Below are 16582 nucleotides of genomic sequence, written 5' to 3'. Positions count from 1 at the left end.
AAGTATGGTGGTGGTAGCGCCATGCTGTGGAGCTGTTTTACTCTCAGTGGTACTGGTAGGTTGCAAAAAGTGGATGGTAGGAGGATTGCATCTAAATTCTTCAGCTTCACCTCAAATCAGATAGCTAGATGGTTGAAACCTGGACAGAGGTGAGTGTTCCAGGACGTTGATCCCAAACACATATCAAAACTGGTTTTAGAACAGATAAAGCATGCTAACATTATGCTTCAGGAATGATCTTCCCAAAGTCCCAAACTGTAAAGTATGCGGGAAGCTTGCTCCATGTCAGGAAGGCAACTAATTTAAATTAAGTCTACCGATTCTGTTAAGAGTGGTCAAATATCAGGCCAGACATATGTCACCATGAGAACAGATGACAAGAAGCTTGTTGATTGTCCCTTCTCATCATAGTTGGTGAGGGTTCATGTGTGTATTTGAGCCCGTATGTATAATTTTGACCCCGTGGGGATTAGAGAAAATCCAAAATAAATTCAAACGTCTTGTATTTTTAAAGTCAGTAAAGATGTATGCTGTACAATTATTCCACAGTGGAAAAAGAACCGTTTAAAGAAATCAATAAAACGCCAGACTTATCATTATATTCATGTCCATGATGACTTCACGTAATTTTTGACCACACTTGCAGAAAATCAGAAGTCTAGATGGATGTGTATTATTGTGTTGGTTGTTTTTCCTTATGATATAGACATTTTTCACCTTAAAATGTCTTAAACACGTAGAAAGGTCTTGAATGTAGTGTAAGTAGAAGGCACTAGCCTTATGGAGTGCCATAGCACAACTCCACATGGCCAGAAAGCCATCTTTCAGCTAGTTAACTAGCTGAATCCTCCTTGAGTTGTCTAAAAATTGTTTGGTGCTATAGCCAAAATGCTAACTACTGAGGATTCAACTGAAGTTTCAACTTTTGACCATTATGAGTACACCATCTGGGTACTTGAGCTGCCCTTCATTTAGTTGTGCTTATCAGTGTAAACACACTTATGCACTCTAAATAGTGTAATAGTACTAAAGTATGCTGTTGTAAACGCAATTAACATAGCAAGCAATAAACCTGCTAAACACTAGTATGTTAATACTGTTGGGGTGACTTTTCTAAAGGAGCAACTCACCTGAGACTGGGTGCTTAGAGAGTTATTGATCATTATATTTTATCGTTCATTAGCAATACATGCTTGTCCTTTTAGAGAATCCCAAGGCCTGTGGGGGGATTGGGCAAAAAGGCCACTTAGAAGATGTTGAAGCCCTTGTAGAAAGCATAACGAAAATATAAAAATGTTTTGAACAATACTCATTCATACTGGACTTTGCTAAGTGTGTTTTTAATGTAATATGTAGACTCTTCTCTTCTACTCTATTAATAACTAGAATATCCTTGTCTATTGTTGATATATTATAAGTTCAGTTGAAGTGGAAAGGAAAGTACACTGGATATGTCCGTCCCTGCAATCTTCGGCCAAGTGATTACAGATTCCTTACATTGCAGCGTGAGGTTTTCATGATGTATTTTTAAGGAGCTGAGAAAACAAATGGGAGGAATATTTAGTCTGCCATACACTTCCTTCTGATAGCTGTAAACCTTGAAGTTCTCCTATGGTCTGAATCACATCCCTCAGAGGCCTTCGTCTACCCCAGATAAACAACTTCCCTCCTCCCTGCACCACACTCTCCCTCTCACACTCCTCCTGAGCTGCCAAAAACAGGAAACAGTCTTGTAAATACAAAGCAAAAAAAAAGAATGTTGTTCAATCTAATTTTGCATACAGGATGTGGAAAAAGTGACAATTATTTTCTTTTAGGATGTGCTCATGTTTTTTTCATCCGGTTTCAGCATGCACCTGCAAGATAACGTGCGGTAGCTCTTACTCTTTTCACCCCTCCTTCCCCTTGCATCTCTGTCTGTCTCACGCCAGGCACAGTGGCAGCAACTGCCGGTCTCCACCCAGGCCAGTGCATTATAAAGGTGAACGGTATCAATGTGAGCAAGGAGAGCCATGCCAGCGTCATCGCTCATGTCACAGCGTGCAGGAAGTATCGGCGACCCACGCAGGTGAGACGGGAGGAAGAAAGGAAAAGCAAAAAGGGATAAACTGCAGAGTAAATCTAACCAGACACAAGGATTTGTCAAGGGGGGTGGGGGTGGGATGTCATCCAGCGGTAATGAAAAAGTATTTAATTTTTATTATGTGTCACTGTGGAGCAGAGAAAAAAATGAATAAATGATTGTCTTGCTGGAAAAATAGAATTCGTTTCTGCAAATTTGTTAGTAGAAGTGCAAAAGAGCAGAAAATAAGGGAAACTATTTACCCTGGTTCTCTCTGCCTTTCCTTCATTTGGGTCATTACGCAAAAATAATAGTAGTTTTGGCTTCTTTAGCACTGACCCCTGGCTCACAGTGGTGGGCTTGTTGTGGGAGACTGGCAGGCTGCAGATAGAGGTGGGAAAGGATCCCGAGGCTGGCTGGGGGTCAGAGTGGGTGAGAGCCTTGGAGTAAGACTGATTGAAGATGGAAGGAAAGAGGGGGATAGTGCGGGGTAGGCTAGACAGCAGACAAGAGTAGGAGGAGAGCTCGGTCCACCTGTCGAAGGTGGGAAACGGTGAAAAATAGAAACCCCAGGGTGTGTGTATGGTGTGAGTTAGTGTAGTGTGTCATTATAATTGAGCCTCGTGTGGACCTCAGGCTTAATGGTGCACTAGAGTGTTCCAAAACTCCTGGAGATCTGGTTTCCATCAAGTGTGGACCCGGAGGAACCACCCTCTCGTTCTCGCTCTTTGCGTCTTTGTGTGTGTTTGTATATGCGTGCCTGCGTGTGCGGTTGTACACTAGAAAACCACAGACCAATGGGACGGCGCAGCATGTAGCCTTGGCAGAAAACCCTCTGTGGGCTTGGGTGTAGAGAAAGGACACACACACTCAAATACACACAGGGCATGCTAGAGTGGGTTGATGAGTTTGGCATGGGTTTGCTTTTGCGGTCTCACCGAGAGCCATGTTTCCATATGTTTGTGAAGACTTTTCACTGTATGCTCTGCCAACCCAACTGTGACACTGCACACCATATCTAGGCAGAATCCGCTAAACGGGCTGCAACAAACCTCCAGCCTCAGCTTGTGTACACATGCACACAATCAACAGAGTAATAGAAATGCCACCTGTTAAACACCAGGGTTGGAGGGATAAGAGTGATGCTGCAGTAGATTGATTCATGTGGACAGTTGTGTACATATGGGCCTATAATTTCTCCAGTTAAATTAATTGTAAATTAAAAGACACAGACTACAGTTAGTCAATTTAAAGTGTAAATTGGGGGGAAAATTTCATTTTAGCATTTTCTTCACTAATATGATACAAAAATAATGTTATAAAAAGTTCAAATGAAATCCAACTTTAATTATTTTTTTTTCTTAAATGTATTTAGCAAGATACTATCAAGTGGGTCTACAACAGCAGTGAGAACGCCCAGGAGGACAACCAGAAAACTAACCAGAAACCCATCCCTGAGAAGAATGGAGATGGCTTTGAGTGTAAAGTCGAAGGTGATGACACACGCACACACATGCTCATTCACAAGCTACATGGGAATATGTCATTTTGGCAAAGTGCTTCTTTTTTTTTCCACTTTTCTCAAAGTGTCTGTGGATGTAATGCAGGGTTGTTCACAGGAACACAATCCCATTACCTCCTTCAGTTAACAAGTAAAACATAGCTCCAAACATGCTCATCTGGAATGTGTTAGTGTGAGAACAGCTGCCCCCTCTGGCTCATCAAGTGTTAATTTCCCCCTGCAATTTATGCATCCCGATGAGAGAGTAAAACAGGAAAGCTATTCCCTTCATAGCAAACAGCTCTGTCAGGATTTATAACTACATTAGGTCACTGCTTTACTGTAGGGCTAGTTAACTTGCTGCTCTTGGAATTGCTCCGGGTTTTTTTTTTGTTTTTTTGTTTTTTGTTTTTTTGGAGGGAAATGGAAGAAAGCCACGAGCAGAAGGTCTTTCTCTGAAATTATCTGCAGATTTGGTGAACAGAGGCCTCCCACAGTTCCAAGTGTGGTGATGAAAACACTGGAAAAAACTGCATCAGTGCATTGTAGAACATTATTACATGTCATTATAATAGTTTCAGGCATAAATACTGCCTTGTTGCGTCGCCAACATAAACATAAAAATTTTATACTATGGTTTTTTGTTTTTTTTTATGTCTTATGTTTTTGTGTCTCCAACCTCAGAGGTAATGGACAAAATCAACACTATAGCTATCATTGATGGAAAAACAGACCATGTAAGTCTGACAGTAGACAATGTCCACCTGGAGTACGGAGTGGTGTACGAGTATGACAGCACAGCTGGCACCAAGTGCCATGTACTGGAGAAGATGGTTGAACCCAAGGGATTCTTCAGCCTCACTGCTAAGGTAAAAATGCAATTACATGAATACATTACATTTCCTTTCTCATTAGGGGTGTGTGTTTTACTTATTTATCTTAATGCAAAAATAATTGGTAGGCTAGTTGGTAGCTTTTATAGTAGATATTTGTCCAATATCAAATTTTCCAGCCTTACATTTATTAGCATTTTCTCTCATGTATTGTATTTGTTTAACTGAATATGACTCATAAAGCTACTTTCAGGTGCTTCCTTATTTACAAGGAGTTGTCACAGCACATAGCCCTGCATGTCTGATTTAGCCTTACTTAAATCCATTTCCTGATGCAACCCTAGAGAGATTTTTCTCCCCTCTGGAGACTGAACTGGAGATCTTTTGCTTGTTAGGTGAATGTGTTAACCTCTACACTATGGATTCATTAATTGCAGGCCTCATGTGATTCACTATTACTAAGGCAGGAGGCAAAGTTTGGTGTTTAGTGCTCTGCAAAAATGCAGAAAAGCCCCCATGAGGTGTGTATTCTCCACCTGACAGGGAACCCAGTAGTTGAAGTTCTCTGTGTTAGCAAATCCACATCTAGCAGAATGTCTTATTCAGCTAGTAAAAATCCCCCTGAGCGTAATTTATCAAGCAAAGATGTTGCGTTAAGCTGTGACTTTCATCCTGGATGGTTGTGGACAAAAAGAGGGACGACAGTGAAAGAGAGGGAGACATTTTATTACCTTTTATATGATGGATAGTGGTGCTTTTTACCAAAGAGCAGCTCCTTGCTTGGTAAGGGATAGCAGCAGACAAGATGTGAACAGACTTTACATCTTGTCTGTGTTTTAGCCGGCTCTTGAGCAGTAGTCTACTAACACACGACACTTTTCTCCTCAAATTTGACAAGATGCACAAATTTCACCATAAATTCCAGTGTAACGTTTTTGTTGTCACTAAATCCAACAGCTTTCCTGCTGTGCAGATTGGAGTGGAGCTTGAAGCTAGTGAAAAGAGACAGCTTTATTTTAGTCGTGTTAGTTCTCAGCTGGGCTAAGTGCATGCTTTTTGCATCCCAGCAGTGATGTTCACAGAATGATCATTATTGATTTAAGATACACAGAGGATGGAAGAGTCACTCAGACACAGATGCACACTTGCTGATGTGGGAAATGAAACACAGTTTGAAGCGTATTTCTGCCAAATTTCATGATGAACAACATCTGTCTTGTTTATGGTAAATTAGACAAGATCACATTTGGGTACATGTTTTTAAGTTGATCTAGATTTACTGTTCTTGTCCTCTAAAGTGTGTGAAAGCTCTCTTCTAAACACTGCCGATGACATGCACAAAACAACACTTGCCATAACTTCTCTCACTATATGCAATATCTCTTTTCTCCCAAGAAAAATTTTAGCGTTATTATAAACATCTGCTCCCGCATTCCACACCGTCCTCTGAGATCTGTGTGTTGTTGAATTTTAATGTTGGTTACGCTGTCGGGGTGCATGGGTTGTCTTGTGCTTCAGTCTCTTCCTGCTGTTACATTTCCTCCCTCGCTTTCCACCCTCCTCCACTGGGCATCTCATTAAGAAGGCTCAGAGTTTTGTGTGTCTTATTGTCTTCATATCTAATCTCTGATTTGCAGTCTTCATATAAACAGTATATGCATCACAATAATATTCATATTGGAATTAAACTCCTGATGAAATGCTGGAAATAAATCTGCCCTCTGTCCAATTTTGATCTTGTTTTCGACTGAATAAGGAGCTTGGTCATTCATTTACATCCCATTAGTTCCCCCAAAAGGGATTTTTTTAAAAAAAAGAAACATTTGCATATCATTTAATCAACCCTGACTTTGTTTACTCTTTCTGAAATCAGATCCTGGAGGTACTGGCGCGTAATGATGATGCGCTGGTGCAGATGTGTGGAAGGTTGATTTCCAGCTGTGATCTGATCCCAGAGGAGCTGCGGGTGCGCCTCAGTGCCATACATAGTGAGAGGGCAGAGCACATTAATCGACGCATCACTAACTACAGAAAGGTAACTGTTTGGAGGGCCTTGAGCAGTCTCTTGTTGCCATGCTAAACTGTACAGCTTGGAAGTGTGAGTATGGACAATTCTCTAAAGACTTACAACAATAGAAACAGGATGCAGCTGGTGTGGAGATACACGCTTGCATAGATCCACAACATAGTTTTGCTCCTGAAAGAAAGACTGGGAATCCTTTCTGAAAGCTATAAAACATAGATATAGTGTAACAGGACTTGTAGAGGGATTTTCACTACATACTTACTGGAAATGAAAAGAAACTTTAGTGTTAAGGACTTTAAGCACACTGAAAAGGTACAGACAAGGTACACATGCATATTTTTCTCACTGTGCTGATTTTGTTTCCATTAAAGTATCAAGGTGCATCAGTCAGTAACTGGACTGGACCGTAGTACAAACAAGTTCAACCAAGAGCTCAACTATCTGAATGCTTCTTAGCGGCACATGTAATAAGTGGTCGTTGACCTTCAAGACTTATTAAGCCAAAGTGTCTTGCTGACTTCCACACTTATTGCTGACTTTGTGATTGTGTCCACAATATAGCACTTTGCTTTCAATTACAGCTGGTAAATGACAGAGCCAAAGCATTTTCAGCACTTTTCATTCACATCTGCAAGCATGTGTCTATAGGCAAAACAACACATGCAAGTGTGCGTGAGAGGGAGAGAGGATCTGACTTAACATGCGATTGTGCCTTGGATTCATTACCAGTCACTTATAAATATCTCTGCATAGCCACAGCCAGCATTTTTTTTGTTGTGTAAGATCCCCTCATGCAGCAGAGCATTCTTTCTCAGACCCCTAGAGAAAAAGAGCAAGAAATGTATGTAGAGAGAAAAATGAAATCTGTGTGGGACAGGAAGACGGAACAGAAAATGATTAGAAGGAGACATGAGCTTGGAATAAATTTTTCTGACTTATTCGGAGATCGCGTGGATGTGTTAAATGACTCTTCGGTCACTGAAGGTCACTTCATTGTCCATGTGAATAATCTGTTCAGTTGAAACAACAGCTTCACACTCCAGCTTTAAGAAATAAAAGATGAGAAATGTTTGCTTAAAGGGATTTTTTTCCAGGTGTACGTTAGGCTTGTGTTATCTGCCTAAGATGCTAACACCTGTTCTGATGGCTTAAAGCATCTGTTGTATATCCAAGACAGGATTCAGGCCCGGTGGGGCGGGTTCACGCAAAGTGCAAAGAAAAAAAAATACCTTCATGATATTCTGTATCAGCTGTATTGGTGACAACGTCACTGCGTGTTGTGTTTTTACAAATAAAGTGCAACTCTTAAGAGGTTTCCTTGCACAACAGGGTCAGTTTGGGGTAGAATTAAAATGAATATTGGCGTTGCAGTCACTGTTAACTTTTGTCTTGTACCAGCACGGCATATGGGACACCATCGCAACATCCTCACAGAAAGACCGGCATGTTTGAATTAATTTTTTTGGTCTTTTACAATAGTTCCGACCTCTATGAGCTTGACCGTTATGAACGCCGAGCACTCCACCAGCTGTTCAGTTTTCTTTCTACTGCGCACAGCTGTAAACATGGCAAAGCGAAAGAGGAATGATGTCACCGGTGTAGCTAGGTGTAACTGAAATGGATTAACACAAGGCAGCCATCCTGACACGAGGCTTTCGTTTTGCCATTTTCTGTTTACATTCTTTTGCCGCTAACACCTTCTTACAGATGATATCATGCACGGTTAGTCGGGAAGGAATGTGGGGGCTGTCGTGTCACAAAAAAGCAAGATTTTATGACTCGGTGATCTCTAGGCTGACACAGTGACCATCAGAAAAGATGAACCAGACTACTTCCAGTCGTAATTACAACATGATGATACAAGCTGCTATGCACCGTTTTAACTCCGTTCATGATAAATGATGATGTTGAGGTCTGGAATTCTTCACATAATGATAATCTTATGAGTCCGTCTTGGATCTTTCATTCGGTTTAAATATTTGAGTTTGAATGTTGAGAACATACAGAAATTGGTGTTTATTCTTTTCTTCTAGGACCAGATGTCACGCATAGAATGTAAAAACAAAACAGCACATTTAGCTAGATAAATACACCGTTGTGTTTCACATGAGCTGCATAATTCAAATATTCTTCCTTTTGTAGCCCACCGCCTACCAGTGTAACAAAAGGTGGCTTTCACTGCTGTAATTGCTGTGATTGTGTAAAATCCTGAAAGAAAATCGTTGAAACTATTATAATTTATTGCTCTTGTTCCAGTTTTCCCGGGTACTCAAGAACAGGGCATGGCCCACCTTTAAGCAGGCAAAGGCCAAGGTGTCTCCTCTCCATAGTAGTGACTTCTGCCCCACAAACTGTCACATTAATGTGATGGAGGTGTCCTATCCAAAGACCACAACCTCTTTGGGAAGTGCGTTTGGTGTGCAGCTGGACAACAGGAAGAATACGCTGGAGAAAGGAGGCCGCAGCAGTGCTGAGCAGGGTGAGCATAACAAAACCCACCAGGACAGTGGAGGAATTTTACATATTGATTGATATGTCTGTATTTATAGTTACATGTAAATAGAAATACAATACACAACTGAATGCATTGTACATAAAGCCATCAAGTTGCTCAATAATAGCTCAAAAAGGAGAAGATTGCAGTTTACACTTATGTGATCCTACACCACTTAACATTATTTAATCATTACAAATCAGTCAATATATAATCAAATAGTATAATCAATATATAATCAAATGTATAGCTAAATACATACACACAGTAATAATGACCCTTGGCCAATTTACCGCACATAATAAATATATGCTTGGACATTGTCGTAATTCCGCATTTAAACTATTCCACAATTTTACACCAAATACGAATACAGAAAAATGTCTTCTTCCCTTCAGAAAACTGCTTCTTTTGATTTAGTGCACCTCTTAAATTGTAAGCCCCACCCCCCAAATAAATAATGGTTATTACCAACCTTACATTATAAGGTCAGTACTGTTTTTCCTCTTCAGATTTAGCAATAATATTTATGTCAAACCATCCGGTTCAAAAGTTGCTGCAAGTTCACACCAGAGCTCAAGGTATTTGTTTCATCAGAAAATAGAAAACATTTTTAAAAAAGTCATTTTGCACATATCATTGATCATTTGTGGTATACCACACACATGTCCAGCTTTTATTTTTATTTGTATTCTACTGTTTTTTTTTTTTCTTCATGCTTCTATGTTCAGGTAAGCTGAACCCCATGGTAAATGTGCAGCACACCATTACAACTATGGCAGCACCATCGGGTCATAGCCTGGGGCGGACCGAGGGCCACGGCCTTCGTTTCCTGCTCAGAGAAGAAGACCTGCTCACCCTGGATGCATATCAGAAACTTCTCTATAAACTTACTGCTGCTGTCAGGGAGATGGAGACACACGGCGCCCACATTCATGAGTGAGCTTTGTGTGCATACCTACTCTCAATGAAATATGTTTCATTAATGATCACAGACCTTTGAAACCAGATTGTGTCATATAGCATGCTGTAGCCAAAGTAACACGCATAATAAATGTGCAACAGCTGGGCATTAGTAAACATACAGCACCTATGAATGCAATGCATGTGACAAAGATTTGGGCGGAAATGTGTTGATTTGGATTTTTTTTTTTCTCTATAAAACACAATTTGTGCTGGAAAAGTAGTGTGTGGCCAATCAGGATTTTGGCATGCTTGTTTCTGTTACGGGACTCATTATTTGGAGTCAATGAGGCAATGGAAAGGAAATGGGAAACACTCCTCCTGTCAAACTTAGCCACACCACCCGTGAACCAGGAAGTACTGTCTCATGTAGGAGGGTGTGACGCTCGATTTCGTTTTCCTCAGTGGCCTTTAAAGAGAAACTTTTATCTACAGATTGCTGCTGCAGCAATTTGTAATATTTACTGGTGGAAAGCTAACTGGTTATAATGTGTGTGATGAAGAAGGGCCATTGTGGTGATTTAGTCATTAGGAGTCTTCTCAGCTAAGGCAGCAACATTCGGAGAATGACATTAAACATTGCAAGCGGAGCTGTCACCTAACTGCGGTAATAATGAGCGGAGTCCACGGCAGGGCTCGTAATGAGTGAGTCTGGACAAATTTCATTATGCTCCTGTCGATGGCAATTAAAGTAGTCGCATCCATGCACACTGAAATGGTCCAAGACGTACCCACCAAAGCAAAAGTGACCTTTAGCATCAGCTATCTGTTCAAACATGCGGATACACACGAGCACTTAAGGAGCTTGTTAAGGCTGAGCTGTAAGGTTGGCCACGAGTGATACTAATAGGATGCACTGCAAGCATCAGCAGTGTGACTGAATCTCTTTGACCTTTTGTGGGTGCTTTGAGAACTTTAGCAGATTAGTTTTCATTAACCTGTTCACAAATTGGCCAAGGGTCATTATTACTACTACTTTAACTGCTACAAATACTACAGGCACCTTTTCCTCCCTTGTCTACGCTTGTCTGTGTCTTTTTTTTTATCTCATTTCCTATCTGTTGATGTATTTGCACCCATCAGCATGGATACTGCAGACTGACATTCTTTGCTCACTGTGACTCTTCCTTTTCTGTACTGGGTGTGGTCAGCTCTGACAGCACTACATGAAGGATGTAATAATGAACTCGGGTGACTATTTTGTGCATTATGTTACAAACAGTCCTCTTCCGTTCCCAACATCAGAGGAAGTCTACGGTACATTTGTGGCAGATTAGAAATATCCGTAAGCAATTTGGGAAAAGCAAACAACTCCACGTTATATAAGTTCTTGGCCGGCCAGCGAGGAATCCATTGAGGCTGTGACCTGTGAACCTTTGTCTCTGGGGCCACCGAGAAGGCTTCGCAGCTGTGTGAGGACATTCCTGGCGACGTGCATTATATCAGGGCCTCCTCCCTTCCTGAATCCATACCACCCGTTTTCATATCTTTTCCTTATTCTTTGCACATTATAAAAAAGTACCATGACTAGCAGTGGGTGGAGAGCTATAGGATCCACTGACTTATTTATCTCATTATGGAGTGAATCATTATGCAAATTTCTTACTGTGGAACAGCCTGATGTGGCGCTTTTGTAATGCAGACGCACTTACAGATGCAATAAATGTGATGGAAGTCTAATAGTTTAATGTGTCAAAGTGGGTTAAAGAGCTTCCTGTTGGAGATTAAGAGATCTTTCTGATTTGGTGCAGTAAGCAGTGATGTACTTTGGCCTGTTCTCATTCTTCTTTTTTCTCTTTTTTTTTTCTGTCTCTCTCTTTTGAAGCCACTTCTCTGATCCAGTCATTGTTATTCTGCTTTGCTCCCTCGCCCCAAAGGCCCCAAACTGCGTTCACTTCTTTATTAACCAATAGCCAATCACAGAGCCTGGAGGGCTTCTCCATGGCGATGGAATGTCACTCAGTTTTACAAGGGGCATTGTGGTGCCTCCTGGAGTGGACCTTAATGAGGGCATCTTTGTGGCCTAGTCAGCCTGTGAATGGGTAGAAAGGGGGTCAGGGGAGGGAGGGGGAGGAGGTGAGGAGAGGTGTTGAAAATCATAAAAATAGGCATCAAACTGGGATGCATTTGGCTTCCATCAGAGAGACAGGTTATTTATTTTTGATGAATCCCCTCCCCTCTGCCTCTGAAACGTCTTGGAGGCCAATGGTGTGACACGATGGAAAATGCAAACAGACACAAATTAAAATAAGTCTGAAATGTAAACAGACATCGCGTGCCAGTGTTTTGCGTGGGGAGAGATTTAAAAAAAAAAAAAAACCCTAAAAAAAAATCCCTAGCCTAGAATTTATTGGAATATGGCTTTAAATGCCACCATGTGTTTCTGCAACTGTGAAAATATCCCACGTAGCCTCTTCCTGCTTCTCTGATAGCTGTCTAACAGAATGCAAGCCAAGGGTAATAATAAGAGCGGAGCTGATCTCTGCAGCCGTGCTGCAGCGTGTTGACACAGCTGCACCTTGCTACATGTTTGAACCTATTAATACGATGCCGATCCCTGACATCTGAAGCTGTTGTGCGGAAGTCAAACACAAACAGACTGGGGTTTGAGTTTGGCCTGCTCACTCAGCTGTGGAAGCTTACTACATTTGCGTGGGCTAAAGTGCAGACTGTATGCACCAATGAAAACGTTTCAGTGCTGGGACATGTGTAAGATCATGTGTATGATCAAAGGAGCTGCTGTTATCATGCTGCTTTGTTTCTAGATTTAAATGAACGTCATAGTTTTAAATAACCCTTCCTGCCTTTCTTCCTTTTTCCCCCTCCTTTCCTTCCTTTCTCTCTCCATCAGCCTTCTATCCTCCATCACCCATCCTCCAGCCTCAGAGGTGAGAACCCCTGAGAGCTACATTACGGGAGAGAGTGAGGGAGAGAAGGGTGAAAGGAATGGGAAGAAAGTCTGTTTTAATATGGCAGGGGATGAGCAGGAGGACTCCGGGCATGACACAATCAGCAACAGAGACTCATACAGGTAAAACCAAAGTCAAACATGGTCACATAGGGTGATCGAATTTCTGAGACTCTTTATCATTTAAAAGATTTTAGAAAAACAAGTAGCAAAGTTGTAATATAAAGCAATATTTATGCATAGCTTTTCATACAATAAATGCAGATGCATGGCTTAGTTTTCCATACCTAAAGTGTATGATATCAAACCTATCCATATCAGTTATTATGTGCACCTCTAAAGTATACGTCATCTTAAAAATTTTTTCTCAAATTTCTTATCAGTGACTGTAACAGCAATCGAAACTCCATTGCCTCCTTCACCAGCATCTGCAGCAGTCACTGCAGCTCCTACGTTCACAGTGACGACATGGACTCAGGTATACAAAATGCAACAATAGGGACACTGTTATCCTCCACATAAAGCTTATCGGTATAAACCATTCATGAGTTGTATTTTCTGTGTAATATCCTCATGATTGATCACATTAAGTAACCTGTGACCATGCAGCAGTAGGGAGGAAAACCCTGTCTCAGCTCGGTGTCATAAACCGTAGCCTTTGTCAACAGTAATATTGTAAAAGGCTGTCTTGTAACAGGTAACAGTGTATTTGAACCAGAACTAACTAGAATGCACTGGACTTTCTGTCCACATACAGTAAACCTATGCACTGGTTTTACTACAGTACAGTTGTAATCCCCCCTCTGCAGGAGATGAGATGCCCTCGAGTGTGTGGCTGTCACATGATAAGCAGAAGAAGCTTCACAGCTTTCTAGAGCACCTGTTTAGCCAGGTGGGTGAAATATGAGTTATTAAGTTTTTTTTGTACACAATTTTATTTTCCCAGGACATTCCTCAGACTTAATGTTGGTTATTGGACAATGACACATTTTCTGTTATTTAGCCTCTAAACACCACAGTGCACAGTTTAAATCTAGCAGTCAAGGTGTGATTGAAGTGGAGACAGACATTTTTATAATACATAGTCTGCCACTTCAGTGGAACCAGGATACTAGTGTTTAAGTGGCTAAGAGTAGTTCACATTAGGCTTATGGCCAGGTGAGGTCTGCCACCTTCTTATTCCATTCTGTGAATTCAGAAGATAAAAGATAAATTGATTCCCTGTTCAGGTGTCATTGCAACTGAAAGAAGCCATCACTATGCTAAAAACCAACAGGACAAAGCAAAGACTTTAAGAGTGGACAAAATGAACAATATGGTACATTCCTATAAAGACAGAATACCCATCTGAGCCTACAACACCAGAAGCCCTGAAAGCCCACAGAAGACAACTAAAGTGGATGTTTACAATTTATTTATTTATTTATTTATTTTTTAAAGATCCATCCAGGTGAAGAACACTCTTGAGGAGGTAGACATATCATTGTGAAGGTCTACAATCAATTTATATTCATGAGGTTCACAACAAAGTGCAAACCAGCGGTTACACTCTTGAGCACCCCATTTTCTGTGGAGGCAATGTTACAGCATGGGCACGCATAGATGCCGATGGAATGAGGCTACTAGTGTTTTTCAACTGCTGCTGCTGAGATTCAGCTAAATGCTGCAAAACTGACTGGACAGTAAGAATAGACAATAGCCCAAAGCTTACTGCAAATCAACCCAAAAGTTACTCAAAGCAGAGATAGGAGATATTCTTCAGTGACCAAGTCAGTCTCTTGATCTCATCCCTACAGAGCCTGCTTTTCAGTGACTAAAACAAAACCAAATGCAGACCCCCACAAACAATCAGCAACTCAAAGCGACTGCAGTAAAGACCTGATAGAGCCTCTGAAGGGAGGAAATACAGCATTTGGTGATTCTAGGCTTCAGGCAGTCACTGCAAATGATTTTCATCCAAGTATTAAAAACAATCTTTATATTTAAAATCCTGTTAGTTAGGAACTGTGTATAAAAATAGCTGTAATTACAAAACAGTTACAGCAATTGCACTTCAATCACATCGGTGTCATTGTCCAAACACTTGCTCCCTTTTTGTTGCCTGGTTAAAATGAAAGAAACATGTTATTGTGTCGCCTAATGGTATTGTGTGATAGTTATTTCCTTGTGTGTTAACACAAATATGAGATCAAAATGCACAGTGAATGAATTTCAAACACAAAGAGATGCTCTTGTTTCATGTGTAACTTATTGTTTTTTCCAAAGGTCAAATGTTTATTGGGGCTTTTGGGTATGAAAAGCAGGGATTGTGTATTTTTGAATTGTGCTCAGGAAGGGAAAAATTGTAAGAGCCTTAATGATCCTTGACCTTTCTGGAACCTTTAGAGCAAAGACCGACCAAATCTTATTACGTGTTTTATGAGGACATTTCAATCGGCAGAGGACAAGCACAAAAAAACAAGCCATGGTTGGCTGTCTCTGCTGTGCAGTGTGTAAACAAAGCACAAACTTTGTTCACTGCGGCTCTGTCAACGTGTGTATGTGTGTTGCAGAAAGAGCAGGAAAAGCAGGTGTTGGGTATGCCTGGGCAGTTTTTTGCTTCCATGCACACCCACATGCAGTACTTTCGATCCATACTGTGTGAGGAAACTGTATCAAGTGCATCAGCTTGACCCTTGTTCTGTCTTCAGGTGGACTCAATCACTAGCATGCTGACAGGAGCAGTAGTGGCTCGGGCATTTGAGCAGACCAAATGCTTCACACCTGGAAGAGGATTACAAGGTAAGACAGCCCCTTGTGCCGGTGATGTCGTCACCTGCATCCTTGTTAATAGAAAAAGTTTAACCTTTTCATTAAAGCTAATTACTTATGTGTTTTCTTCTGTGTTATATTTGCATCGTTTTGGGAGAAAGGACAAAGAAAAAGATGATGCTAGAGACTCTTGAGCACCGACTGCACCAATGTGGACATAAAACAGAACAGGCACTGAAAAATGTTGCAGCCGCCTGCACATAGGGGCAGTAACTTCCTGTTGTGTAATGAGTGTGTGCACAGACTTTGGGGAAAGTGTTGTAGGTGGATTTGAGAATGTTTTTTAAAAAAACCAAACAGATTCCCAGCCATTTCCCCTCTGCCTCTGCACTTTTCCACTTCTTTTCACTTTCAGTCATTGTGGTGTCCTTCCCTTTATAGCGCTGAAATAGCACCACTTAGTTGGGTACTCATCTTCACTTTACGGTTTATTGTAGTGCTACTTACCAGTCAATTGAAAATGTGACCCTATAAAAGCTCTTGAGCTTGTATGCTATATGATCGTTTAATTTTACTCTGTTTATTTGCTACCTGACCTCCTCCTAGCCTTGGTTTTTAACCGCATTTTCTATTGTTGTGTTTTATCTCTCTAACAAAAATGTAGCAAATGTTACTGAAAAAGGACAGAATTTACCCTTTATCATTCCCCACACAAATTCAAACTAGCTTACATTGCCCTTTTATCCTCTGTGGAGCGCTATTCGGATGACTCAGTCCATTTTAAGATAAGAAAAGTGGTTGACATCAGCAATTGTTTTCTTTCTGTCTTTGCAAAAATGCTATCTGTTTTATATCCCGGTGGTTTGTATTGTGCTTTGCTCTCATATGACAAAGTTTGTTTATTTTATGCTTTTTGAAAGTGCAGTGTGCAGTAAGAGGGGAAAAAAATAGAAAATTATGCAGCGATTCTGTCATGTTGATTACTAAAGCTTGCAAACACTCCGACCCATTTGGCGCACAGCCTCCCCTCTCATCTACAGCTGT

The 16582-nt window shown here is 40.9% G+C and overlaps 1 protein-coding gene across 2 annotated transcripts in view; it reads left to right on the top strand.

Annotated features, from left to right (window-relative positions):
- prex2 (phosphatidylinositol-3,4,5-trisphosphate-dependent Rac exchange factor 2) overlaps nucleotides 1-16582 on the top strand; it is a 94575-nt gene that overhangs the window by 45048 nt on the left and 32945 nt on the right. For both annotated transcript variants that reach the window (XM_005722586.2, XM_013915662.1), the window contains exons 20-29: nucleotides 1932-2068; nucleotides 3438-3555; nucleotides 4248-4432; nucleotides 6270-6431; nucleotides 8679-8901; nucleotides 9648-9855; nucleotides 12731-12910; nucleotides 13171-13265; nucleotides 13597-13679; nucleotides 15478-15568. In XM_005722586.2, coding sequence (XP_005722643.1) covers nucleotides 1932-2068; nucleotides 3438-3555; nucleotides 4248-4432; nucleotides 6270-6431; nucleotides 8679-8901; nucleotides 9648-9855; nucleotides 12731-12910; nucleotides 13171-13265; nucleotides 13597-13679; nucleotides 15478-15568 — 1482 coding nt within the window. The remainder of the gene's footprint in view (nucleotides 1-1931; nucleotides 2069-3437; nucleotides 3556-4247; nucleotides 4433-6269; nucleotides 6432-8678; nucleotides 8902-9647; nucleotides 9856-12730; nucleotides 12911-13170; nucleotides 13266-13596; nucleotides 13680-15477; nucleotides 15569-16582) is intronic.

Source organism: Pundamilia nyererei, unplaced genomic scaffold (genome assembly GCF_000239375.1).
Source record: "Pundamilia nyererei isolate P.nyererei 1_Seehausen unplaced genomic scaffold, PunNye1.0 scaffold00007, whole genome shotgun sequence".
Taxonomy (NCBI): domain Eukaryota; kingdom Metazoa; phylum Chordata; class Actinopteri; order Cichliformes; family Cichlidae; genus Pundamilia; species Pundamilia nyererei.
This window is presented reverse-complemented; position numbering and strand designations above follow the sequence as displayed.